Source organism: Malaclemys terrapin, chromosome 7, assembly GCF_027887155.1.
Source record: "Malaclemys terrapin pileata isolate rMalTer1 chromosome 7, rMalTer1.hap1, whole genome shotgun sequence".
In the NCBI taxonomy this organism is placed as follows: domain Eukaryota; kingdom Metazoa; phylum Chordata; order Testudines; family Emydidae; genus Malaclemys; species Malaclemys terrapin.
The window spans coordinates 59401134-59428374 of NC_071511.1; the positions used below are offsets into that span (position 1 = coordinate 59401134).

At 46.6% G+C, this 27241-nt stretch overlaps 1 protein-coding gene across 1 annotated transcript; it reads right to left on the reverse strand.

Moving 5' to 3' along the window:
* Window positions 1-1370: 1370 nt before the first annotated feature.
* Window positions 1371-23160, reverse strand: LOC128839928 (annexin A8-like). The gene is made up of 13 exons (XM_054033267.1): window positions 23067-23160; window positions 22924-22970; window positions 14873-14963; window positions 14507-14601; window positions 13485-13598; window positions 11172-11262; window positions 10368-10447; window positions 9682-9741; window positions 9264-9357; window positions 6876-6971; window positions 6610-6668; window positions 5546-5668; window positions 1371-3202 (listed from the first exon to the last, which is right to left on the reverse strand). Exons 2-13 carry the CDS (start codon window positions 22942-22944, stop codon window positions 3143-3145), a joined length of 984 nt encoding a protein of 327 aa, XP_053889242.1. The 5' UTR covers window positions 22945-22970; window positions 23067-23160; the 3' UTR covers window positions 1371-3142.
* Between the last annotated feature and the right edge of the window lie 4081 nt (window positions 23161-27241).

Consider the following 27241-nt stretch of genomic DNA (forward strand, 5'->3'; position numbering starts at 1 on the left):
CAGCCCCTGCTTGTTTATCAGCAGGGGAAAGTGCCTCTGGTGGAACAGCCCCATTCACCTGCATCCAGGCAAGCCTGGCATTGTTGCAGGGCCCTGTTCTCTTTTGTCTGGTTCTTTGTCTCTCCCCCACTTGGCAGAATACCACAGGGCATGAACCCCGACAGCACAGTCTGACCTACACTGCTTTGCCCTACACCTCAGAAGAAATTCTCCTGAGCATATCACAGAACTCTACAGAGAGGAGTTAGGTCCCACAGCACCAATAAGTGTAATCATCTCCCTTGAACAAATGGGGAAACTGAGGCACAGCGCCACAACATGGGTCACAACATGAGTGAGCGCCAAAGTGAGGACTAGAGCACAGGGCTCTTGGTCTAACAACCTCCTTCCCCCGCCCCTGACCTCTAGACCAGGAGAGCAGAGTAGAAGCAATGGGTTACCAACCGCTATATAGCACTGCACAGCTAATGGCAGAGTTGTGTAACATCGTCACTTCCCTGTTGCCAGGTGGTAGGAAAAGTTTCACATTGAGAGGCCTATGAGGGCTGGGTAACATTTCTGCATCCACAACCCCTCTAGATTTTTCCATTCATTGCCCTGAAAGCAACCCCTGACTTTTAGTCCCTGCCAGCTGGCAAACCCCTCGGGCATTCCCATGACACAAAGAGTGAACACAAACCCGCGGATCTCCTGCCACAGGGCTTCCCCGAGGAAGGGAAATATCTGAGGAAGAGAGACATGTTGCTGCAGCTGCAAGGGGGCTGGCAGGTCATGGAGTCCTTCCCTGCCCGTCACCTGACAGGTTGAAACACCTGTGTGATTGCTCCTGCTCACACTCCAATGGTGCGTAGTGTGGATTGCGAGTCACATGACGCCCACACAGCTTGGAGGTGGTGCTGAGCTTCCTGGGGAAGTGGGGTGTCACCCTGGCTGGGGGCACATCCCCTTATCCTCCTGACTCTCCTCCCACTTGTAAAGCTAGATGGAAACCTTACAATGAAGAAACCAATCTAGGGAGATTGTGTTGATTCATTGCAGTTCATGTGACTTACCTGAACATCTTCAAGCACAACCACCTTGGGGATGTCAGGGCGGGGGAAGTGTCATGTGTCAGGATGGTATCATCAAAGGCTCCTAAGGGAGTTGGGGGCCCAGCTCAAGGGGATCTAGGCCTCTTTGAACACCCCATCCTAAATGCACATTTCCTTGTTAATTTCAGGCACGCTAAAAAAGGGAGACTGGCTTCCGCAGGCAGATTCCTCTGCCCTATCAGAAAATTCACCAGTTTGCACATAATGGTGTCACGGAGTATTGGGGGACTCAGGGCCCTGCACCTCCGGCTTCCTGCGATTCACCATGACTCTCAGCCAGCCAGTAAAGCAGAAGGTTTATTTGGATGACAGGAATACAGTCCAAGACAGGTTTTGCAGGCACAGACAACAGGGCCCCCCTCAGTTAGGTTCAGCTTGGGGTCCCAGGGCATGCCAGCCCACCCCCCTTTGGGGGGTCAGAGCCATCTCTGCCTTCCAGCCATCTCTCCAGCCTGCTTCCAGCACTCTGCTTTTAGTGACCCCTCCCACAGCCTTTGTTCAGTTTTCCGGGCCCCCGGAGTCACCTGGCCTTTAACCCCTTCCTGGGTTCTCATGTTACAAGCTCAGGTATGTTCCCTGGGGCAGACTCCCATCCCCCGATGCAGACCATCCTAGTCACACTTCCCTGTCAGCATTCACACACCCCAGCAAGAACAGGCCCAGTTCGTCACAAATGGCTTTTGGTAATTACACATTAATTTGCCTGCTCGGAACAAGGAAGGAGCCCCGGGGTGAACTGCTGGTCAGAGGAGAACAGAGTTTGCAGGAACATTTGATCTTGTTCTCCCTGTGCCACTGTCTGGCTCCTGAGCCAGATTTTGTGCTCTCAGTCACAGCAGAGTAAAGGCAGAAAAACGTCACTGAGATAAATGGAGTGATTCTGTACCTGGGAGCAGAATGAGGCTCACTAAGCCCAGAATGTGGCTAAACATGTGTGTTCACAGAAAACAACATATTGGGCCCAATTCTCATCTCACACTAGTTTGCTGTAACTCCATTGTCTTCAGCTGAGTTATCCCGGCTTCCACTGGTGTCAGGAAAAGGGGAATCAACTCCACTGGTTTTGTAACTATGCATTCAGCACCCACCCGCTCCTGCACCCCTTATTCCTGGGAGCCGTCCCGCTGAAATCTTAGAGCCTCCTCCTGCAAATAAAGGCTGTGAGACCCAGCCCCCTAGGGTTGAATTCTCAAAGCCAATCTCTGATGCCCCCTTTCAGGTTTGGGATTCACTCTGAGTCCAATCCTGCAAGAGCTAATGGGTGGATTATGCCCGATCCTGTCCTATCGAAGCCAGTGGGATTACTGCATGTTTGGCAGCATGCATGATCATGGCCTGAGCATCCACATACCCACTTGAAGTCCAGGGGAGTGAAGGGCTCCCAGTAGAAGAGAAGGGAAGCTAAAGCATTAGAACACTAATGGTAAGATCTCTAAAGGTGCCTAGGGAACATTGGTTTTTATGGATATAGGGCTTGAGCTGGGCAGAAAATGGGGCTCCCGACTTGTGAGTATTTGAGAATTTGAAAATTTTCCCATCCCAAATGAGAACAAAGTTGAAATCTCAAAAATGTTCATGAAGCGACAAAGTGGGGGGAAATGGTTCAGGTCAATTGCAGCCTTCCAAGATGTTTCATTTTGATTTTAAACCTGTTTTTAGTATAAATTTACCCCAATTTCAAAACAAAAAAAGCAATTTCAAGTCAAAACACCAGAACTTTTGTTTTGAAAGTGTCAAAATGGGATGTTTTGATAACTTTGAAATTAAAAAATAATTGAGTTGAAATGGACACTGTTTTGTGAACAGTTTCAATTTTCATAAATTGGCATTTTCCTGGGAAAAAACATTTTGTTGAAAAATTCCTGACCAGCTCTTTATTGGGTACCCAGATCACATAGATGCCTTTAAAAATCTTAGCCTCTAAGCAAATTTTCCATTTTCTATTTATTCAGTGCTAGGTATTTTCTAGACATCCATTCCCAGACACTTATTCATTGCCAACGTTTTCCATGCCTCCATTTCAACATCTTGCCTTTTCCCTTCAGATTTCTTCATTTATCACTGCCACAGAGATTCAGCAAGGCTGTCTTGTAATCACCACTTGTGTCCTCCTGACAGAGGGAAGAACAAAAATAGAATGGAACGTGGAGGACCATGCTAGCATTCTAGCTCCATAGGATAAACTCACATCTGACAAGGGCTTTGAGAAAGACAGACTCCATTGACTTCAATGGATTTATTCCTGATTTACACCCCATTGTAAGTGAGAGAAGAAACAGGCCTAATAGGTTTTCCCCTCAGTGTAATATATTGAGCCCGATTCTCCTCTCACTTATACTGGTTTGCAACCAATCAGGATTAACTCCACTATGTCAATGGAGTAACTCAGGAGTGAAAAATCATGTAAATGAAAAGTAGATGCAAGCCCGTTGTACTCAAGGTTCAAACTGCCTGAGCATTTACGCACCATTCTCCCCACTCACTGGCAGAGAAAGGGTGGAGCACTTAGTTGTGAAGCATCAAATTTGTACCATCGCCACTGTAATTCCCAAAGGAGCATAGAGCATTGCTGCTTACAGATCAAGGGCCTACAGAGCATCCTTAAAATGGTCTGACTGGCTGCTCAATCTACGTCCATCACTGATTATCACATTGCACCACCGAGGTTTTAGTGCCGCTGTGATCGCTGGCAGCGTAGAATTCTTCCTTGGTCAATGTGCTTCGTAAGTCAAGTTTTTAGGAAACAGACAAATCTCTCGGTCTCTGTCGAGGGGAGTGTTAATGAGAAAGTGATGAGATGCTCATTTCATCCTCTCTGGGTATTTTGGGGGACCTACTGCAACGTCTCAGCAGGAATTATTATTCAGTCAGGACTCTCGACAACCGATCATTAATCAACATGACAGACACTGACAATGTAGATTAGAAGAAGGGACCTTAATTACAGAAAGATTTCCCAGGGGACTGCTTGTGGGGCCTCTGTGCTATTTGCACAGGGGAAGGGAACAATCCATAATGACAGAATGGGAGAACGCTGGGATTTCAACCCCATTGTAGAATGGGGCTTTTTACTAGGGATGAGCAACCAGCTTGGAAACCAAAAGAATCCAACTCCAAAGCATTCGGTGGGTGGATGGGGCGTTGGAAAATGTTCAGTTTCTAGACCTGTCACACACAGTATATGGGCCAGATACCCGGTTAGTGTAAATCACCATAGCCATTTTTCCTCCAGTCCACCCAGAAGGCCTCTGGACAATGCAAGGGTCTCTCCTCCAGCCCAAAGAACGCTCTAGAGTGGAAAGGAAACAGGCAGGGACCAGCATCTGGTGTTTATTGTTTTATATGATCTGTGCCCTCTTGTGCTTTACATGATTAAGGAGAAGAGTGTCAATGCATTAGACTCTGTGCAAAGTGTGCATTCACAGCTGCCACGTGCCCCTGAGCGAGTTAAGCCAAACACCTTTGGGGTAGCATTCTGGGACAGGGCGTGTTTAAACACACCGGAGTCTGAAGAGTCACCGTTGTGCCCAGGGGCCAGGAACGGGACAGCTGGTCCCAGCTCCCCACAGGAGGTGCCAGAGAGAGGATCTGTGTTCCGAGAGTGTGCCTAGGGAACCCAGCATTGGGGCAATGGTTGGACTCTGTTTAGGCTTCAGGGGCTTCAAAGTCTGGGCAATCCAGAACCTGGCATTCCCTTTGCTGCAGCCCTAGGGAGTGACTGGACGGGGCGCTTGCTAGGATCTATGACAGAGCGACACGGCTGTAATCCCCTTGGAGGAGTTGGTCCAAGAGATTTCCATGCCCCTTGGCTCTGCATGGGAGAGGACAGGCAGAAAGCTCTGCCTGCAACATTTTTGACCAATCCAAACCGGGCCACGGCCCTCTGCAAAACCCCGCCCTTGGCGCCATCCCCTGGCTGCAAAACCCCAGAGATTAAATGGGTGACTGTTTTGCCCCTGCTGGCTCCAAACTGCTCTGGTAGGCCAGCTGTTGGTGTTTAGCTTGACAGAGGAACTAGGGCAGAATGGGCAATGTGTGCTGAACCACACAGGGGCTGGGAAGGGAGCTAGGACAGCGGACAGCAGCTGCATTCAACCACAGTGCTTCAGCTGGCTGAGCTCAAAGCATGTGGGAGCAGAACTTGCTTGGTGCAGAGCCTATGGCAGTAGAGCCAGCTTCCATCAGCAACTAGTCTGAGCACAAGTCCTATCACCTGCAGGTCACATTCCATGACTCACCTGCTCAGGCAGGTGTTTCCCTAATGGACAAGGAGGGATCCCCAATTCCCTCTGAAGTTTGACTCTTTTCAGAGGACTTATGGAGGGGAGAGTCACAATCTTACTGGGGGGTAGTCCTTCACCCAGAAAACTTATGACAGCACCCAGACACCATGGTGATGGACATACCAGAAAGGCATGTCAGTGATTCATAACAACAACAAAACTGCTGCTTACCAGAATCATGGTGGAGAGGGATTTGCCTGCGATCTTTAGGAACTCAGCCTTGATGAGATTTAAGTCAATTTCACTCCTGGAAACGATGACCCTTATGAGGGTCCCATCACAAGTGCCTGCCCCCTGCAATGACACATTTATCACTTTGGCAGTGCCACCAGGTATTAGTATGATCTCATTTTCTCTCTTTTTGGGGATGGGGGTGGGGAGAAGAGAAGGCAGATTTAGTGTTTGCAAGTTGGTCCAAGATGGAAGGGACCAGGTTTCAGATGGTGCTGGGAATGAATTTAGCACATCTCTGCCTCTCACCCTGGTGGCCCACTATTCATGTCACAAAACCCATCCTGCAGTTTGGTGTGACTGCCAATCTTTGTCCATGAAAAATTCAAGAGCCAAAGACCTGCAGGGTTGCAAGCATGAACGAAGGTTTATTGGTGCATACAGCACAGCTAAGCATGATAGCTTTACAGAGCATCTGCCCAGGGCTCCAGCCAATCCGTTTAGTCCTTTACCCTTATGAAGATGAGGGTAGCAAAAAACTTGGGGGAAGCCTCTCTCATTTGTAGTCTTCCACTGAGGGGGACTGCATAGGCCACACATTTCTTTGTTACATCTATGATCAGAGCCCCATTAGCATTGACACATTCAGCCTCAAAGGCTTCAGGGATTTTCATGTACTTCCCCCTAGACTTCTTTTGTTTGTTTTAATGTCACTGAGAAAAATGCATCCTAAAAACCAGCAAACTTATTGGTACCAGAACAACTTAACCACCACTAGGGGCAAAACCCAGCCCGAATTTATACCGAGTGCAAATCCGATGACCTCTGTGGGGGTTGCACTTATGCAGCTGAGGGCGGAACTGGACTCCTTGTGCCAGTCTCAACTCCACAGAAGCAAGTTCCTTCAGGACTTCAACCCTACATGTCCCTCTTCTTCCAAAGGGGCTAGGCCTGACTCTGCTCTCATTTGCACCAGTTTTACCCCACTGCCCCTTCAGTGCTTCAGACTGAAGCGAGAGGAGAAGCAGGCCCGCTCTGAACAGCCTGTGCTATAACAGCCTTACCTTCAAGGCATGGTACAGCCGCTCTGCAAAGTAACTGTGGATGTTCCTCGTGCATTTCACTAGACACAGGAGAAGGTTCAGTTAGTGCTCAGGATCAGTCTAACCCAGGGACAGCAGATGATAGTAATTCAACTCCCTATCGCCTTCTCTAAACCGTCCCATGGGATCATGGCAGCTAAGAAGTGCCCCGGTATTATGGGATGGATGTGCTTAGCCCACTATTGCAGTAGAAGAGAAGCGTAGACAAGAGTAAGGGTGTCCCTTACCAATAGCCAGCATGGCGTCTTCTAGCGAGCCGTGGGTTTCACTCTGGATGCTGTCTTCTAGGCTTTTACTGGCAAGCTTCTGGTATTCATCAAAGACTGTGGGAAACAACAAACGAAGGACTTTTAAATCCAGGCCAAACAATTCCCCAGGCATTTTGTGCCTTCTTTCCACTGGTTGCGCTTCTGAGGGGCCTGACCCAAAGCCCATAGAAGTGAATGGCCTGATTCCCATTGACTTCTGTGACTTTAGATCAGGTCCAAAAATGCTGACACCACATAAACCCAAGTAAGTATCCACATGTGCATATGATGGGTAAGAATGCACGAAGATGGGCACTGGGTATACGTAATTACTGGCTTGCATTTGGAAATACAGGTTTGCTCATTGCATGTTCATTTGGAAATCTGGCCCTTAATCCCTATCTTTGGCTATTGATCTAAATCAGGTTCCAGAGGGATATGCATGGCTCTAGCATTCAGTTTTGTGTTTGCTGCTGTCACTGGCTCAGGGAGCTGAAGGAACACTGAACTAAAACAGGATCTGGGTTGCTCGTGGATGGGGAAAAACACCAAGGGAAGCTTGGAACTTGTTGTTTTCCTCCATGCAAAAAGAAACAAACCACTAAGTGAGAAAACCATAAGCAAAAATATAGAGGTAAATTCCAAGAGCTTTGGATTTACTCAGATTCCTGCAGAAAGTTCATGTTCAACTACAGCAGTGAAGATTTGTTTTCTCTCTATGTAGAATGTAGACACTGCAGGTGTGGAATTATTAAGCCTCAAGTTTGATTTCTAGACCTGCATACAGAGCTAGTCATTAAAGAAGAGCTGTGTATTAGGGAAGTCATGGAATCTCCTTCACTGGGGATTTTCAAAACAAGGCTGGGTAGCCATCTGTCTTGGATGGTTGAGACGCAACAAATCCTGCATCTTAGCAGGGATTAGACTAGATGACCCTTACAGTCCCTTCTAACCCTATGGTTCTATGTAACACAGTGAGCTTCAAATTTAAACCCCAGCAGTGTTCAAGCTTATCTCCTCTAACCTCAGTGCTTAGATACTACAGTGAAAGACACTAACAGATTGGAAATGACCTTCTCAGCTCAGGCCTATATCAGAAATAAGTTGAGCTGGAATAGAGTTGAAATAAACTGAATTTTAAATGGATACGATTACTCAGCTCTCAGAGAAGTAGGGGGAAATCAGGGAAAAGCTGCTTCTTGCAAAAGGCCAAACCAAACCCATATTGTTTTTACTGTGACATTAATACTTATATGAATGATTGATAGAGGTTTAATGTTCTTTAATATGACCTTAAAAAGTAATATAAGTGCAATGTGTGCATGTGAATCATGATGCATTTAATTAGGTGAGTGGATCTCAAACTATTTTCCCTCCAGCCCTTCTTTGATCAATGATTTGATTTTTTTTTTAAACTCATGATTTTTGGGGGTCTGCCTCATGATTTTTGATCTCTCGAGGTCAGCAATACAGAACGGATTCTGTGAGGTTATAACTGGAAATGTAAGAGGGAGTTGGCCTCAGATTCCTAGCAAGAGGCCACAGAAGCCAAGTTCAGGTTCACCTGCTGTAGGCACATAGTCCAACTTTGCACCGGGTGACTGGCCTATTATGAACCTGGGCACAAAAGCCAATGTAACAAAGCCTGTTTGTCTGAACTGTCTGTGGTCACTGGCAGCTCTACGCTGCTCAGGGGACGGTCTGAAGTCTTACTTCCCTCTGTCACTAATACCTATCATGTTCTTAGGAGCATGGTGCAGAGATTCCACCTGAGTGTTTTGTGATTCTTCAACATAGAACAATGCCACAGGTATGAACAGCATGTTGTAATGCATTTTAGAAAGTGACACACTCTCTCTCTGGTGTGATATCTTTTATTGGACCAACTTCTGTTGGTGGAGGGGACAAGCTTTTGAGTGTCACCGAGCTCCTCCTCGGGTCTGGAGAAGGTGACAAGGGTGATTACCATCTCCAGACCTGAGGAAGAACTCCATGAAACTCAAAAACTTGTGCCTTCCACCGGAAGTTGGTCCAATGAAAGATATTACCTCGCCCACCTGGTCTCTCTCTCCAGCCATCTTTGTCTAACACACCAGTCTCTATGGTACCTGAATCTTCAGTAAATGGACTGATTTGCAGATGTGTTGAGTGCTCAGATCGCCCACCAAAGCAAATGGGAGCTTCTGGATGCTCAATACCTCTGAAAAAAATCAGGGCGTGTATTTAGGTGCTTAAATGTGGATTTAGCTGCCTAACTTTGGGCATCCCAGTTGGCCTGGGCTGGCCTCGCCTCTGCTTTCTGTGGGGGATGCTTTCTCATTTTGGAAGCCGTTGCCATGCATGGGAATGCATCCCCCTGCTCTGTACCTCTCAGCAAGTGGGTGGCACTCCTGGTGCACAGGATGGTGATGAATTGGATCTCGTCAGTGCCCCGTATCTTCTCCCCAGCAGCGTAAAGAGCCTGTGATTGAAACACATCAGTTACAGCTCCCAGTGACGTTGGAGGCATGGATCTCACAGAGGAGGGGCTCATGCGGCTCGGTGCAAAGCAGCATTTCCGCTCCCACTGGATGTGTGCTGGGGCACTGCTTGTGCTGCTTGGACAACCGATTCTACAGTGCCACTTGCTGCCAGGTGAGCTAGACCTTTCACACCACAACCTCTGCCTTTGTTTAAACTGGGACAGTAACGAATTGTTACAGCAGGGTGAGTAATTCCATTCTCTACCAGGTCACACCATAAGAATCAATGTTATGGTAAAGGACCGGTCACTTTATAGAAATACCTGTGCGTCCTGAAGCACCATCGCTGAATCCACATAGCATCTTGGATCATCCCTCTCACCCTAGGAGGGTACAATGGAAATACGGTTATTTGTTTTCCTACAGTGCTGCCCACATGAGGATCTCAAAGCACTTTACAGATGGATTAATTCATCCTCCCAGCCCTTCATCCCTGCAGGGTAGGAAGCCATATTGTTACATACAATACAAGAGAAAAATCCTGGTTGGTGAGACCACTCATATGATGAGGAGCCAATCTGTTGCTATTGGTTAACTCAGGTCAATAATTCTGATGCGTGGAGATGCTCTCTGAAGATTGTGGGGCAGAATATGGAAAGGGGGCACAATGCAATTGGGGTACATCACTTCTGAAACTAGCTGGAGAGCAATGCCCTGGTTGCTGTATAGGAATGGATGGTGTATAGGATGGTGCCCCCAGTGGCTGAGTTGACAGAAGCAGCTTTGGAGGCTAACTACTAGTGCCTAAAGGAGCTCTTGACTCTGTGTCAGCTTTTAAAGCAGAGATCTAGATCAGGGGGTCTCTCTGTGTGGGTGATTTATCTAGTAACTCTGATGGCTACCTGCAGCAGGTGGGCTTGCAATAAAAGGCCTGTACTCACTGCTAACCCCAATTGGAAGAAGGGACGATGAAGAGCCCTGGCTCCCCATTCTTTCATCACAACCTTACCTGAAGGAGGCAAACCAATATCTGCTCGAAGTAGCCACTTGTGTCCGATTTGATGTCCTCTTCCAGGTTAGAACCATATTCTGCAAGGGAAAGAGGACCAAGAAGAGGTGGGGGTGACGTGTGCTCACTGAAAGGCACAGTGAATGACTGAGGTGTCACCATGCCTTCCAGAGACAAATGAATGCTTGGCAGGCCCCAAGAAGGTAACCTGAGGGAAACACATGGCTGTGAGCATCTCACTTAGTCTCGACTCAGGAAGGTGCGTCAGCAGGGTGTCTAATTTTAAGTACATCAGTAGTTCCATGAAGTCAAGGGGCCAAGAGCATGCTCAAAAGCCAAGCATGTATTTAATTAAGTACCTTATGGAATCCAGGCCTTATTTTCTGAAACCCTCTCTCAAGGCCAAATGCTGCCTGGAGCCTTGAGGGACTGAAGGATGGGCATGGACATAAATTTGACAGATTCCCAACTGGGGCATGTCCCAGTAAAGCGAAAACTGGTGAACAAATAATGCTCCATAGACAGGAAGATTCCATTACACCAACATTGGTTTGCTTGCTATCCACATGAACTAAACCCATGACACCTTTGAGGTTTGCCTGTTACTAGATGGGACATTTAAAGATGGGATTTTTTCAGAAGCAGCCAGCGTTGGCCCAACTCCCATTGACTCCATTAGGAAGTCAACACTCAGCTCTTTTAAAGATCCCGCCTTACTACGCAAAATGTTAGCAGTTAATTCAATTTGCACAAAGCCCCCTTGCAGTGCTTCTATCACACACAGTGTAGCAAAAGCTGCTTTACCTTCTTTGTAAGCTTTGATTATTTCTTTAATTTGCACTTTTGTCCGTGATGCCAGGATCTCTATAATGACACCTTCACTTGTTCCTAGACCCTTTAAGAGGAAAAGAATAAAAAGACTGGGAGAAAATATTTTGCCATGCAATTAAAGCTATCTTAGAAAACTAGGCCTCAAATTAAAGTGTCTGAGGGTTGTCATAGGCTCTGTGCCGAGCTGTGATAAATTGTCACTGTGAAACCAGGAACCACACGCAACTTGTTCGGTTTCAGTACAGATTTGTTTGCTAAGGCTCACCCCTCCTCTGAGTAATCCTAGAGCTGAGGTTGATTTTATGGGGCTCTGCCCATGTACAATGCATTCATCAAGGCTTTCGAAGACAAGTGGCATAAGAAGGGTGTGAGGAGAGTGGTGCAATCAAATCTATCCACCTACATACAATTTTCATAAACTGCTCTTCACTGGTAATTTTGCAAATTGTTAGAAGTAGAGAAATAAAGTCCCACATCACAACTTTGGGATGCAAACATCCCATACCAACCTCTTCTGACCTGGAAGAAGACATTATCCTATCCTGCCCCTCCAGTCATCATCAGTGGCAGATTTCTTATGGGCTTCATGTCAGAGGTTAGGGATTTGAAAGAGGAGGGGGAGTAGTCTTATGCATTGGTCCAAGGAGGACATCCCATGCACAAAGGACAGGCTGGGAGGAGGTGCAGGGATGTTGGTGTTAGAAACTGATGAATGAGCGGCTGATCATGGCCTCTCTTGCAGAGCAGATTTGATGAGTAGGCTGCAGTAGACAACAGGGGACAAGCAGGGAGGGGATGTGTTGTGAGTCCCAAGCAGGCTGCGAAGAATTACAAAGGGATCTCGCAAAACGGGGTGACTTGGCAACAAAATGGCAGATGAAATTCAGTGTGGATAAATGCAAAGTAATGCACATTGAAAAACACAACCTTAACTATACATATACAATGATGTGGTCTAAATTAGCTGTTACCACAAAGAGATCTTGGAATCATTGTGGACAGTTCTCTGAAAACATCCACTCAATGTGCAGCAGCAGTCAAAAAAGCAAACAAAATATTGGGAATCATTAAGAAAGGAATAGATAATAAGACAGAAAATACTACATTGCATCTATATAAATCCATGGTATGCCCATATCTTGAATACTGCCTGAAGATGTGATCACCTCATCTCAAAAAGAGTTATATTGGAATTGGAAAAGGTTCAGAAAAGGGCAACAGAAATTATTAGGGGTATGGAATGGCTTCCATATGAGGAGAGATTAATAAGACTGGGACTTTTCAGCTTAGAAAAGAGACTACTAAGGGGGGGAATATGATAATCATGACTGGTGTGGAGAAAGTAAATAAGGAAGTGTTATTTACTCCTTCTCAAAACACAAGAACTAGTGGGCATCAAATGAAATTAATAGGCAGCAGGATTAAAACAAACAAAATAAAGTATTTTTTCACACAACACACAGTCAACAGATGTTGTGAAGGCCAAGACTATAACAGGGTTCAAAAAAGAACAGTATAAGTTCATAGAAGATAGGTCCATCAATGGCTACTAGCCAGGACGGACAGGGATGGTGTTCCTACCCTCTGTTTGCCAGAAGCTGGGAATGGGTGACAGGGGATGGATCACTTCATAATTGCCTGCTCTGTTCATTCCCTCTGGGGCACCTGGCATTGGCCAGTGTTAGAAGACAGGATACTGGGCTAGATGGAACTTTGTGTAACCCAGTATATCCATTCTTATTTGATGGGCCTGGAAGGGGATGACAAGGACTTTGAACTTGAGTCACTGGAAGGATTCAAAGAATATGGTGATGTGGTCATTGATGGTGAGGATGATGATGTTAGCAGCTGTGTTTTGTGGGGACCTGACATTGTTGGGAAGGCCCGAGAGAGAAGGAGGTTATGGTTGTCAAGACAGCAGAGGAGGGCGTAGATGAGAGCCGTGCTGTCTGGACAGAAAGAAGAGGATCTTGGGCATTTTATAGAGCAAGAAGTGGCAATAAGCCAGAGATCTGTAATTTTCAGCAATCATTCTTCACCAGAAATAGGGAGTTTTGCACAGTTCTGCTGCTGGCCTCAAGTCAAAGGCATAAATAATATTTTACAGGGTGCCCTTTCCACCAAAGACGTGCGTATCCAACCAAATATTTGCTATAAACATTGGCCTCTGAGAAACGATACTGTGGAAAGGGTTTATTCAGTTCAGTTACTAAGCACTTGTATTAGCACAGGAAATTAGCACAGTGTTCCTGCTACCACTTAATAAGCAGCATGTCATTGATTTACCTTCAGGGCATCATGTAATTCCTTGGCATCGTATTTGAAAGGTGGGTACATAAGGGCTATGATGAGCCTCTCAAACTTGCCACTCAGTTCAGACTTCAAGCTGGCAATAAGATCCTGTTAAACACGAAAGATCTAATTAAGGGAAGAGTGCATCCAATGCTCACTGCGTTGCACGTCACTTTCCCTGAATCTCCATTTGTAACCCTCATGATGAGCTACAGCAATAAAGCTGATGCACAGTGTCATGCTGATTGGTTTATTATAAAAGCACCTATGGGCTGATCAGGAGGCCACCCTTCTGAGTGGATTCTGTCTAGGTATTTCTGTAGTGCCCCCGCCAATAGCTGCAATATCTGGGCACTTCACAAACATTCTAGAATTCATCCCCGAAACCCTTCCACAAACCCAAACCCTTGAAATTTCCCATAGGGAAGCTTGTGCTTTCCAACCGGCTCTGCTCTTCATGTACACATGCTCTGGCCAGCCCAGGCCTGGTAATAAATCAGGGGACTGGTGTTGGACAAGAAATCTGGATGCTGCAGAACATCATGGTCATTAATTATACTGCATATCTGCAGTAGATAGAACCTTTGGTCCCAAGAACACAGGCCTCCATTAAGAAGGCAGACTTGCACTGATGTAGTAGTGTCAGTGCCCGTCACCTCTGTACCCTTCCATAAAATATCTAGAGAGAGACAAGGTGAGTGAGGGAATATTTTATTGGACCAGCTTCTGTTGGTGAGAGAGAAGAGGTCTGTGTAAGCTTGGAAGCTAGTCCCTGTTGCCAAGAGAAGTTGGTCCAATAAAAGATATTACCACTCCCACCTTGTCTCTCTAATATCCTGGGATGAACACGACTACAACACCAGTGCCAATAGACCAATGGGTGACACAAACACGCAACATCTGACATTCCATCTAGCAGAGGGCAGTGCTCCCATGGTCTCTAACACCTCCCTTTCCAGGAAAAACATCATGCAGTGCAAAGAGAAAGTTTATCAGACGTCCTTTCTCTGGATAACCTTTCCGAACTGTTCCTTGAATGATCTGGCAATCTGTTGACGCTGTGCATTACTCCTTTTGGTGAGGACATCGATTATAGCCTGTTCGTCAGTCCCTGGAAATGAACAATGATAGGATGTAAACACACTGTGCAGGAGAATAAGGCAAGACATGTCTAAAACTCCCAAGGGTATTACCCATCCGACCTTCCCAAACTCACTGCCCTGACAATGAGGGAATTTAAGCACATTTGGAGCAGCTTGGATTCTGAATCCCCGCGTGATGGCATAAACAGCGGTAGTTTTCTGTAGGGAATTGTGCTAATGCTATAACTGAAGTGTAGAATGTTTTAAATACATGGCTGGTAATAGATAGTGTCAACTCACCCAGTCCTTTCATGGCTTTATACAAAACTTGGGCATCAGGTGTGGGGTCAAAGCTCAGGGTGCCTCTCACTGAGCTGCCATCTTCATCACGCTGTAAGAAAAGGCAACTATGTATCCCATGTGAAATTAGTTTGATAGGGCTCAGTTCAGGTCCCGGTGGACCTAGAGCACAAATTACACTATTGCAATAGGTGCTCATTAACTCCTTAATGGCAGTCCCAGCAGAAAGACCTGACTATTGAAACTGGACTTTCCTGTTGCCTGGAAAGGTGGTATCTTGTAATGTTCACAGCATATACGCGCACAAGTTAGATAAACACACAAAATACTATTGCTGGAAAGGCTGCAATGTAACACAACTTTATTTCTTAGAATCCAGAACGATAACACACAAGAACCCCAAACAGAAAGAAATAAAGCAGGCTGCTCCCTAAAACAGCGGCACAACTCACCCCCTTCTTCTAGGTTTCCTTTCTGCAGACTGGCTCTGCAAGCCCCAGATCACAAGCTTCCCTACCGAGCCCCTAGCCTGCAAGCAGGACCCGGAAACCCTTCAATCTTAAAGTGATAGCTTGCCATTTTAAACAGTTTTCCAGGCACCATGTAAACCATGAGCAGGGTTGAGTATTTGTGTGTGATACTATACCTCTGCTATAACCAGAGTGTTATCATGCAGGATAGTTTTATACATAACTTCATCTGTTCCATGGCATATCCCTGTTGAAAACATGGGCTTTTCTGTGCCACAGCTTTACTGGGCTGGCTCCTGACTGAGGTGGAGTTGGACGTGACTGGCTTCACAGGGTGTGGTATCCCAAAGGAGTGCTACAGGCCACACAAAAGGAACCAGTGTATTTTGCAAGGGTGGATGAAACTGGAGAAGTTCAGGTTTAGCAAATTTGAGCCAGAATCTCATAGACTCATAGACTCATAGACTTTAAGGTCAGAAGGGACCATTATGATCATCTGGTCTGACCCCCTGCATGCTGCAGGCCACAAAACCGTCCCTACCCTTCCCTTGATTCTGCTGATGAAGTCCCCAATCCTGTGTTTTAGTGACTTCAATTGGCAGAGAACCCTCCTGCTAGCGATCCCTGCCCCATGCTGCGGAGGAAGGCGAAAAACCTCCAGGGCCTCAGCCAATCTACCCTGGAGGAAAATTCCTTCCCGACCCCAAATATGGCAATCAGCAAGACCCCGAGCATGTAGGCAAGAGTCACCAGCCTGACCCTTGATAGCCATTATACTATTTACCTTCCATAACTCTGTATTCCTCAGCTAATATGTTTTACCATTAAACCATTCCCTCCATAAACTTATCTAACTTAATCTTAAAACCAGACAGGTCCCTCGCCCCCACCGTTTCCCTCGGAAGGCCGTTCCAATATTTCACCCCTCTGACGGTCAGAAACCTTCGTCTAATTTCAAGCCTAAACTTCCCCATGGCCAGTTTATATCCATTCGTTCTCGTGTCCACATTAGTACTAAGCTGGAATAATTCCTCTCCCTCCCTTGTATTTATCCCTCTGATATATTTAAAGAGAGCAATCATATCCCCCCTCAGCCTTCGTTTTGTCAGACTAAACAACCCGAGCTCCTCTAGTCTCTTTTCATACGACAGGTTTTCCATTCCTCTGATCATCCTAGTGGCCCTTCTCTGCACCCGTTCCAATTTGAGTTCATCTTTTTTAAACATGGGAGACCAGAACTGCACACAGTACTCCAAATGAGGTCTCACCAGCGCCTTATACAACGGAAGCAGCACCTCCTTATCCCTACTAGATATCCCTCGCCTAATGCATCCCAAGACCGCATTGGCTTTTTTCACCGCCACGTCACATTGTCTACTCATAGTCATCCTCCGGTCTACAAGAACCCCTAGGTCCTTCTCCTCTTCCGTTACTTCTAACCAATGCGTCCCCAGCTTGTAGCTAAAATTGTTGTTAGTCGTCCCTAAATGCATCACCTTACACTTTTCACTATTAAATTTCATCCTATTTCTGATACTCCAATTCTCAAGCTCATTCAAGTCTCCCTGCAGAATATCCCTATCCTCCTCCGAATTGGCAACGCCTCCCACCTTCGTATCATCCGCAAACTTTATCAGTCCACTCCTGCAATTGGCTCCGAGGTCAGTTATAAATAGATTAAATAATATGGGTCCCAAAACCGAACCTTGAGGAACTCCACTGGTAACCTCCTTCCAACCTGACAGTTCACCCTTCAATACGACCCGCTGCATTCTCCCCATTAACCAATTCCTTATCCACCTCTGGATTTTCATATTGATCCCCATCTTTTCCAGTTTAACCAATAATTCCTTATGGGGTACAGTATCAAATGCTTTACTGAAATCCAGGTATATTAGGTCCACCGCATTTCCCTTATCTAGTAAGTCCGTTACTTTCTCGAAGAAGGAGATCAGATTCGTCTGGCACGATCTGCCCTTTGTAAAACCATGTTGTAATTTATCACCCTTGCCATTAACCTCAAGGTCCTCAACTACTTTCTCTTTCAGAATTTTCTCCAGCACCTTGCATACTACAGATGTTAAGCTAACAGGCCTGTAGTTACCCGGATCACTTTTTTTCCCTTTCTTGAAAATAGGAACCACATTAGCTATTCTCCATTCTAACGGAACCACCCCTGAATTTACAGATTCATTAAATATTATCGCTAATGGGCCTGCTATTTCCCGTGCCAATTCCTTCAATATTCTCGGATGAAGATCGTCCGGTCCTCCCGACTTAGCCCCATCAAGGCATTCGAGTTTTGTTTCTACCTCGGATACGGTAATCCCCCATTCTGTATGCCCCTCTGTCACGGTGCTAGTATCCCTAATCCCTTCATCGGCCTCATTAAACACCGATGCAAAATATTCGTTGAGATATTGCGCCATGCCTACATTATCTTTAATCTCCTCTCCTGCTATAGTCTTCAGCGGTCCCACTTCTTCTTTCTTTGCTTTCTTCCTATTTATATGGCTGTAAAACCTCTTACTATTGCTTTTAATTCCCCTCGCTAGGTCCAACTCTACATGGCTTTGGCCTTTCTCACTTTATCTCTACATTCTCTAACTTCACTAAGGTAAGTTTCCTTATTGATCCCTCCCCTTTTCCACTCTTTGTACACTTTCTGTTTTTTCCTAACCGCCCCTTTAAGACGGTCGCTCATCCAGCTCGGTCTAAATCTCTTGCTTAGTAATCTTTTTCCCTTTTTTGGGATACAGGCCTCTGACAGCTCATGCATCTTTAACTTAAAGTAATCCCAGGCTTTATCTGCCTTAAGATTCATTAATATGTTTGCCCAATCCACTTCCCTTACCAGTCCCCTTAATTTGTTAAAATTGGCCTTTTTTAAATTATAAACCCTAGTCTTTGATTTAATTTTGTTACTCCTTCCGTTTAGTTTAAACTGGATTAGCTCATGATCACTGGAGCCCAAGTTGTCCCCTACTACCACTTCCTCAACGAGGTCCTCACTACTCACCAAAATCAAATCTAAAATGGCTTCCCCCCTTGTTGGTTCAGTTACCACTTGATGAAGGAATTGATCAGCAAGCACAAGCTGATCTTTCCTTCATGCACAGCCTGGGGTCCTGGCTTAGAGGGGGTCTCTGGGCAAGCTGCAGGGAAATGGCCAGCCTTCTCCTCCCTGTACTGTTTATTAAGTGGTAGCGTTTTAACACATCCCAACCCTGTGATGCAAACAGCCCAAACCCAGCCTTGCAGCATAGGGTTCACCTAATGGAGCTAGTTGGGGACAGGTTTCGATTTACTCACCAACTCCAGATAATTTGGGGCCTTAGGCCTTGTCTACATGGGAAAGATTTTTGATGTAAACTAAAAGTGTGAACTTACACCAATACAGTTGTTCTGGTATTACCCCCTGGTGGACAGCCTTATTCCAGTATAAGAATGCCTTTTCAGGTTAGTTTATGTTGCTTGGGAAAGGGTTGAAGCTAAACCTGAAAGAGGCATTCATGCCAGACTAGGAGTCCATATGGGATAGCCATTTCAATATAACTGGTGAAACTTGCCCACATAGACGACCCCAAAGTCTCCAATCAGCTGGACTCAGGTCTAGGAGACTGCTTTTGTGAAAGCAACATGTCATACCTTGCTAGACTTTCAGACCATCTGCCTCCAAGCCTATCCCGAACCTTACAAGGGAAGTCAGCGGTCTTCTTTGACTAGTCAGATGAATTTATTTACATTCTTTTTCTCCATGAGAGGCAATTGCCAACTTTGGACTCAGTTTTCCAATGCAGAGCTAATGGAACCAATAGTCACCCCTACTCGGCTTTTGTTAGCGCTATCTGCCGGGTAAGAGACTGGGAACCATGCCCATAGTAACGCTAGGGTGGAGCTGCATGCTGGTGACCTTGCAAAATCTCATGGGAAACCAGGCATGCGAGTCCTGGAGGAATCTTTTTCAAGCTCTTCTACCTGGCAAGGCTCACTTGGAGACGGCCGTGGGCTGGAAGGATGTGGGCAGCAGAGGGATTGTGTGTGGGAAGAACTTGGACTGCTCGGTAAATCTCTAGGAAAAGAGGTGTGGAGGCCGAGGCTGCACCAGTGGTAATAGCAGAAGGGATTCAAACTTAAGCAGGAACCACAGGGTGAAATACTATGGCCCATGTCATGCAGGAGGAGGTCAGACTCACTAGATGATCATAATGGTCCCTTCTGGCCTTATTCTCTATGAAACAAAGGTTCCTGCCCGCTGACTACATTTGCCTGAAAGCAGCTGTTGGGGTGGCCTAGCTCTATACAGAAGAAACAAAGGAAAACATCTGTGTGGATGGAAAGTTGTCCGCGTACATCCATGCTACTGTATCTAGCTCCCTTTGAGACACAGCCTAGGACTGGAAGCAGTTGGAATAGTGAGAGTTACTTGCATAGTTTTCCTTGTATGTGAAGCTTGGTTCCTTCTATATTAGGGGCCAAGGGGGTTCCTCTGTCTAGATTTAGTTAACTGGGGTTTGGTTTACTTAGCCCATAGTTTGAATATTAGGTTTATTGCTGTTTCTCTGTCTTTATTTATCCTTGTCCTCATACCTACATCAACCCCCCATGGGCACCCAAAGTTAGCTGCCTTGCTAAACATCTTCCTTCCTGTTGTTGATTGCATTGTCTCCCCAGTCCTCCCAGTCACACTTCTTCACTGCATGAAATTCAAATTCATTGTCCTCCTTTTCACAGCCCTCCAGAGCCATGCGAAGGGCCAGATCCTCAAGTGAGGTGCTGCTACTGTGTGCTATACTTCTGGTGGAAGGTGGCAGTCCAGCTGGCATTCCTGACCCTGGAAGGATCACCGCACCATTGCTTATAATCAACATCAAGTCTCCCATGCCCCTTGCTCCTTGCTACTGGCAGAGGGGATGTGGACAAGGAAAGGAGGCAAGATTGGGATGCCCCACTATTGGCTGCAGCTCCAGTCCCTGCGGGCTGTTAGCAGCCTGGGTGTGAGTTAGAGCAGCCTGAGGAGTGCTCCAGGTTGGTGCACCGTGACTCCGAGATTGGGGGAGTGCAAAGGAGAGTTTTAATTTATAGGGGTTTGGTGGCAAGGCAGACAAATTTAAATGATCCTTTTTAAAAAAAATCCCAATCAGGGATTTGAGTCAGTTCTGGCTAGAAGGAATCAGGCGTGACTCACAACCACCCAGGTCCTCTATTTGTGTTCTCTGGCTGTCATAGCCTCGGGAGAGAGAAAGGTGTGGCCATATCAGGTTAGGACAAGAATCTGTCTGAGACTCATTTGGCTTTCTGTTTCCAGGTGACTCCACATAGCTACTGACTGAAATGAGTCAATGCATGTGTCACTGCTATAATAAGCAAGACCATTAGACAGGCAAGCAGAGGAATCTGCTCCACCTGACATGCTCCTAATTTAGGCTTTTTTACTTGTGACCATCTCTAGTTACAATTTTCCAAATTGAAAAGTGGCATTTTGTCCAAAAACCTAAGTTTTCCATGGGAAAATGTGGATTTTTTTTAATGGAAAGTTTCTAAAAAAACAACACATTTTGTATTTTGAATTGAAATTTTCAACTCTGTTTTTCAAAAACTAAAAGAAAATTCAAACTTTGCTCCCCTCCCCCACTTTTTTATTGATTAGAAAGAACAATCTCCAGGGCTCTGGAGTGGTCATGGTTCCGTGCTTTGCTTCCTCTTTCCACTCTCATTTTTCAAAGTGCCTCCAACTTTGGAAGAGAGACAGAGCAGCAAAATTAAAAATTAAAAAAAAAAAAACCAAAGGAAAAAAAAAGGAAAAAGTCATGCCCCCCATCCACCCATTATTCATCTTCTTGGACCCGGTGGTGAAAGGGGGGAGAAGAATGCTGACATTTCAAGTTTCATGGAGAAAAATGAGGGGGGCAAAATGAGAAAACATTAAAAAAAAACACAGAAAATTGTTGCATTTGAACCCTGCGAAATGGAAACAAATTTGAAATATTTCCATAAAATGATTTGTCCATTTTCCAACCAACTCGACCAGTAACAATCACAGTCAAAAACCAGAGCAAATGTTTTGTCCACTTGAAGTAGAATCCTGGCCCTCACTGTTCTCCACATTTTATACTGGATAGAGTAAAAGCACCAGGAGATACATGATCTGAGGTGTACACTGATCTGTATCACATGAGAGCCATAGAGCCCAACTACTGGGCAATACAGAAAGGAGGAGGCCTTGGGACAAAACAGTTAATGGAAGACAGCTAAACAAACCCCATAAGGATAATGACTGTTTGGCGATGGTGTTTGGAACACGGCTGGCCATTGCTGGGTGGAGAACTGGACCACCATTCTGTGGAGGATTTTGAGATTTCAGAATCTGGTTTCATTCCAGTTTGAACAAAAGCCAAAGCTCTGAAGTTCTCTGCAGAAGGGAATTATTCTCTGCCCAGCTCTGGGGCAGTTTGCCTGATGGGCTGCCATAGAGCCAGAGACCCTGGAAGCTGCAAGAACCTAGGCTATCTAACAGCCATGTGTCTTAGAGTTTCGGAGCTGGATCTCCCTGGCTCCCCATTAGCCTGCCAGGTGGGCTCTGGAGGAGCTGGATGGCTCAGCTGGCAGGAAGCCAGATAGGCTTCCAATGGAACAAATTAAAATGTGTCATCAAAATGTTTCTGACCCACTCTACTGCGTACAGGGCTCCTGGTAACTCTGGTGGCTGGTAGGTGACTGTTCAGGAAGTAAACTCTTTCCCAGTTACCAGCACACCATCATCATGTAGGTCTCTTCTTTATCTCCAGCTCTTGGTAAATCAATACAAAGTCACAGAGTGGAATCCTGAACCTACTGAAGGTACCAGTAACAGGAATTTTGCCATTAATTTCAGTGGGGCCTAGATTACACACACTATCAGTTGCTGCCCTCCGTACTTTGACTTTAGGTACAGAATGGGTCTGCCTCAGTGAAAGCCATTCAGCCATTGGACCAGAATTTGAAACGTACATTTTCAAAGTAATGTGAACTTTAAAGGAACATTGTGGTCTTGGCTCCCAATTGAGTCTAGCTCCCTGAACTGATATTCAAAACCCTCCATGGCAATGGCATAGCTACTTGAGACCACATCTCCTTCTAGGACCAGGACCTACCACCGCAGCTGGAGCAATCAGCCTGGTAATCAATCAAGAGGTTGATGACAATGGGAGGTTGAATGTTTGCAGGAGCTGGACCTAGACTAACTCATTCCCACAAGGGAGAAGATAGACCAAATTATTCACAGCTCTCAGAACTAAATGCAGAATTTACTTCCTCAGCTTAGCTGTCCTTCAGTAAATTCTCCACCCACCTAACCCCTCTCATAAGCAAACAGCCAATAAAAGTTCTAGCCTGTTGCTTAAAAACCATCAAACATATTTAACAGATTCCTCAATCAAACACATGCACACAGAGTGATCATGCAGCAGGTGTGGTCAGTTTGTAAGTGGAAGGATTTTACTCTGTCTCTACACATAGAATTTATATATTGTCTGAGGCATGACAATATGCCTCTGAAATCACGTACAGAGAGTTTCACACTCCAGTATTTTCTCTACTTACCCAGCCCTTCCACCACGCCATGGTACACTTGGAAGCAATTCTTTTTCCTGTAAATAAAGGAAGTTACATGTTAGATCTTTTGAAAGTTAAAGTTCTTGAGCACATGTGAACTGGAAAAACAAAAAAGTTTCCTGCAAACTCACCACTAGAAAATAAGAAAAAATAATTATTCTGCTCTCTGGAGGTCTATTCACACTGACTGCTGCAGGGTCTAACTGGCACCTCTGCACCAAAAATGTACACATGTGCGCCTTCCTTTTCTATAAACCCCACAAGGCAACACCCTAAAGACATGGTTCAACTGGTTTTTGTACATATGATCTCACTGGCAGAGATGCGGTTGCTTAGTAACAGGACTTCCCTGGTTAAGAGCCTCACATTCAAACTTGGTTGACTAAAGTTTGAATTTCCCTTTCTGATTTTTACAACATGCCTGCCTTAGCCCCAGGGGCTTGTGCAACATGGAAATTACAGCCAGATAATGTCAAGCTACCAGTGTGGCCCAGAGGACCCTACAACACTCAGATCAATTGCTCTTTAATTATGAAAGGACTCTCTCTACCTGTCCCCTAACAAAACAAGACACTAATTCCCTCAGCTAATCCCCACTCAGTGCCCCATCCCTCCCAGCAAAGCCTAGGAGAAAAAAAGGAGCCCTACAGCTTGCACCGAAGCATACTATGTTGAGGCTGTGAAGACTCAGGAGGGAAGGGTGTTCCAGAGCCCCGTGTGGAGAAGGCACTGTGAGATGCACCCTCTCTGTCGTAGCAAGGTCTGGGAAATCAAGGGCCTCTGACAATCACAGCAGCACCAGAATGATGTGAGGTAGGAAGTGGTCTGTTAGCCAGGCCCAAAGCAACTAGATGTAGCCCAGTGGAGATTCCATTTCTATCACCTACTCTTAGGATGATGGACCCATGAGCCCTCCCCCCCACACACACTAAAGCTGGCCAAACAAGGCTGCTTTGGGGCTTTTCCGAATTCTTCGGTGGGATACACAGACCTGATTATGTGTGCCTTCCTGGGGGGAGGGGGAGGGAATCAGCCCATCCTGAGCAAGATGGATACAAGTGTAATGGGCCCACGGCTCTCAAAATGCCAGGCAGCCCAATGAAAATCAGGGACTGGACTACTATGAACTGTAAGGCACCTCTAGTGAGGGACTGGCTGCTCCTCCCAGCCCTCCCACTCTCACAGCCTAGGCCAACTTGACTTAGGCAGACCAGCCCAACCTGGCGAGACCGATCTCCGCTTTAGACCCTGTTCCCCTTCAGAGACTGTGCCCAGGCACCATGTGCTCAAGTCACCCTGGGGGAATTGCAGTTATTGCAAGGCTTTGGAAAACAGATTGTAAGGGAGTGGTTCCTCCCACGCCCCAGAGCAGTGCCTAGCTTTCCGGGGTCAATAACTGTCTCAGTAACATTCCTTTCTGGAGAGCAACATCCACGCCCTGAGTTAGCGAATAACGCTGCCAGTTGCAGCTCCACCCCTCACATTGTTTCCCCATGATGATCACAGGATCACGCAGAAGTTTCCAGAGTCTGGCCTATTGTGCAAGCCGTCCCAGATTGTCAGGGGTCTCTGGAGTTCTGGGCCACCCCTGGGGTTAGCTCTGTACTCAGGATTTCTCAGTTCTGCTGTCAGGACTACCAAAGGTTTGGGGTTGTGGTGTTTAAACTCTGTGCTGATTTCCTCACTGGCAGCTTTGGGGAATTCAAGAATGACTGACAAGGGTTTGCTCAAACTTCAACAGATTTAAAATATATTTTTAAAAGGCGGGGCCTCAGGAGAGGAAGGTGCTAAGGCTGCTTAGAGAGACCTTTGCCCTCTCAAATTTAGGGCTGCTCTGTTTGACCTGGTGCAGCCTGCTACAATCTGAAGGATACCAAGGCCAGTGAAGAATCACTAGGTTGTAGGGACAGCACAGTCATGCCCTCTTCCACCAGCCACGTCCCCTATACCAGCAGGTAGCCCTAAATGCCCATTTAGTCATCTGGCTGCATGGGAAGATGTGACCCCACATGTCATTCATTTAAAAAAAACATCACATTTTTAAACAAAATGTCCTTACCTCTGATATTAAGAGCACCTGAGATCATCGGGTGGAGTAGCTGTCGTTGTTATGTAAGGATGTGGGTGTGTCTGCGCAAAAGAATGGGGGATTTGGCCTGCAGAAAGCAGAACGGACAGTGCTGGTTGTAGCTTGCAGAAGGCTGTCATTGCTGCTATGTTTTAAAATTTTCAGTTGTAATGATTTTTTTAAACTCAGATTACGGTACCTCCATTCCACCATCCATGCTGTTCACTTCCCTGCTGTCTTTTGTGCATTTTTCACAGTGAAGATTTTCGTGGCCTATCTCTAGTTACTCACTTTCCTGCTCCCCTGGGCTACTGCAACAGGCTAGTCAGACACTGCTGTGTTAGGGCAGCAAACAGGATAGAAGAAAGTTCAGAAACCATGGAAACAAAAGGCTTAGTAAAAACCTGACACCCAATTCCACTCTCACATTGGTGAGAATTAGGAGCGAGTCAACGGCTAGCCATGAATGTAAACTGATGTAAGTGGGAAGTGAATTAGCCCCCATGTTTCTACAAAACCCAAATGCAATCTAGCAGCATCGCTTTAACATTTGCACTGATCCATCTGAAGAGAGAACCTTTAAAAAAAGATACTGGAAATGAAACAATAGCGTATTAATACATTGTAAATGATCATGGGGACGCAAGTTACTGTTACATGTAGTAATGAGCCAGGAGATTTATTACACTATCAGTAACAGTCTATAATAAAGAAGATGAGAGGAGACACCAAGACTATGTGGTCACTGAGGATCCCTTTGGTAAAAATCGGGGCAGCATTGCAGTGCTAGCCACTACCAAAGGTACAGAAGTTGGAATACTTATGTTCAATAGCCTAGGATAATGGTGAACTCAACGACAAACTTATAACAGGAAAGGCGCTAGGTGCTGTACAAACACAGAACAAAAAGATAGTCTCTGCCCCAGAGAGCTGACAATCTAATAAGATGCTATATAAATTCATGTCTTCAGCAGAAGAAACAGGCCTTTTTAAGTATTACAGTCAGATTCTTTAATCAGTTGTTTTAGCAGCTATTCCTTCATGTTCCCTGACTCTGAGAACCTGATCCAATGCCCCTGGAAGTCAAGAGAGGCATCGACTTCAAAGGGTGTTGGACCAGCCCCTGAGCTCTGGGGGCCAGATTCTCATTACTTGCATTGCTAGAAAACCAGATCGACTTCATCAAAGTCAGTGCAGTTATGCCCCATTTACATGGAGATCAGAATCCAGCCTCCAGTTTTATACATTTAGATGATCTGCTGATCATGGCAATAGCATTTCCCTGATAAATGATTCTCAAAAGCCTTTGGCAATGGGAGGAGGAATAAATAGACACACGCTGCTGCTTTCTCTCTGATGCTGAATCTGCAACCCTCACTTCAGTCAGATTGACCTTTGTCCCATTGACACTTTGCAAGCAGGGCCGGTTCCAGGCACCAGCAAACCAAGCATGTGCTTGGGGTGGCACATTTTCAGGGGCGGCATTCCAGCCAGACTCTTTTTTTTTTTTGGGGGGGGGGGGGGGGAGGAGCAGGGGCGACAAAAGCCTAGAGCCGGCCCTGGCAGCAGCAGCACGTCCTGCACGGGGGGCGCCCTGGGGCCACTGCAGTTCGCGTCGGGGAGCAGTGCCCACACCTTATGGATGGGCGGGCTCTGAGCGGGGGACACTTGGGTTGGGGGCTGCCCCGCAGGGCACACGGAACTGCTTGTAAGTGCCGCAGGGCGGCCGCCCCCCAGCTCCTCAGACGGGGCTGGGCGAAGCAGTTCGAGCTGCCCAGGGACTGCAGCAGGGCAGCCAGGAGCAGCAGTAGCAGCAGAGGGACCATAGTGGGGACCGGTGCCCGGGGCGTTGCCGTGCGGGGCCTGCCTCCCGCTCTCCGGGGCTCCGCTCCCTCTGGGGCTGCCCTGCCCGGCTCCTCAGCCCTCTGCTGGGGCGGTCCCCCAGCTCTGCCCTCCCGGGTCCCGGCCGGTCCTGGAGGCAGGAGCCCTGGCTGGAGGAACCCTGGGCTGAGGCGCGGTCCAAGAGCCCCGCTGCTTGCCCCAACCCAGCCAGCGCCGGAGCGGCCGGAGGCGAGTCAGCGGAGTCAGCACTGGTCGGGGGAAGCCCAGTGCTGGGGCAGCAGGGAGTGTGGGTGGGGTGGGGGGAGAGCCCAGGATTGGAGTGGCAGGGGGTGTGGGTGGAGTTGGGGGGAGAGCCCATCATTGATATGAACAAGGCTTGGAGAACTGTGCCCTGCA

Coding starts and splice junctions, on each gene's coding strand:
- LOC128839928 (XM_054033267.1), bottom strand. CDS start 22,944: ATGGCGTGGTGGAAGGGCTGG. Junction 10,448..11,171: donor AATCAAAGCTTACAAAGAAG/GTAAAGCAGCTT, acceptor TTTCCCTTGCAG/AATATGGTTCTAACCTGGAA. Junction 6,972..9,263: donor TGCCACCCACTTGCTGAGAG/GTACAGAGCAGG, acceptor TGTTTCCCACAG/TCTTTGATGAATACCAGAAG.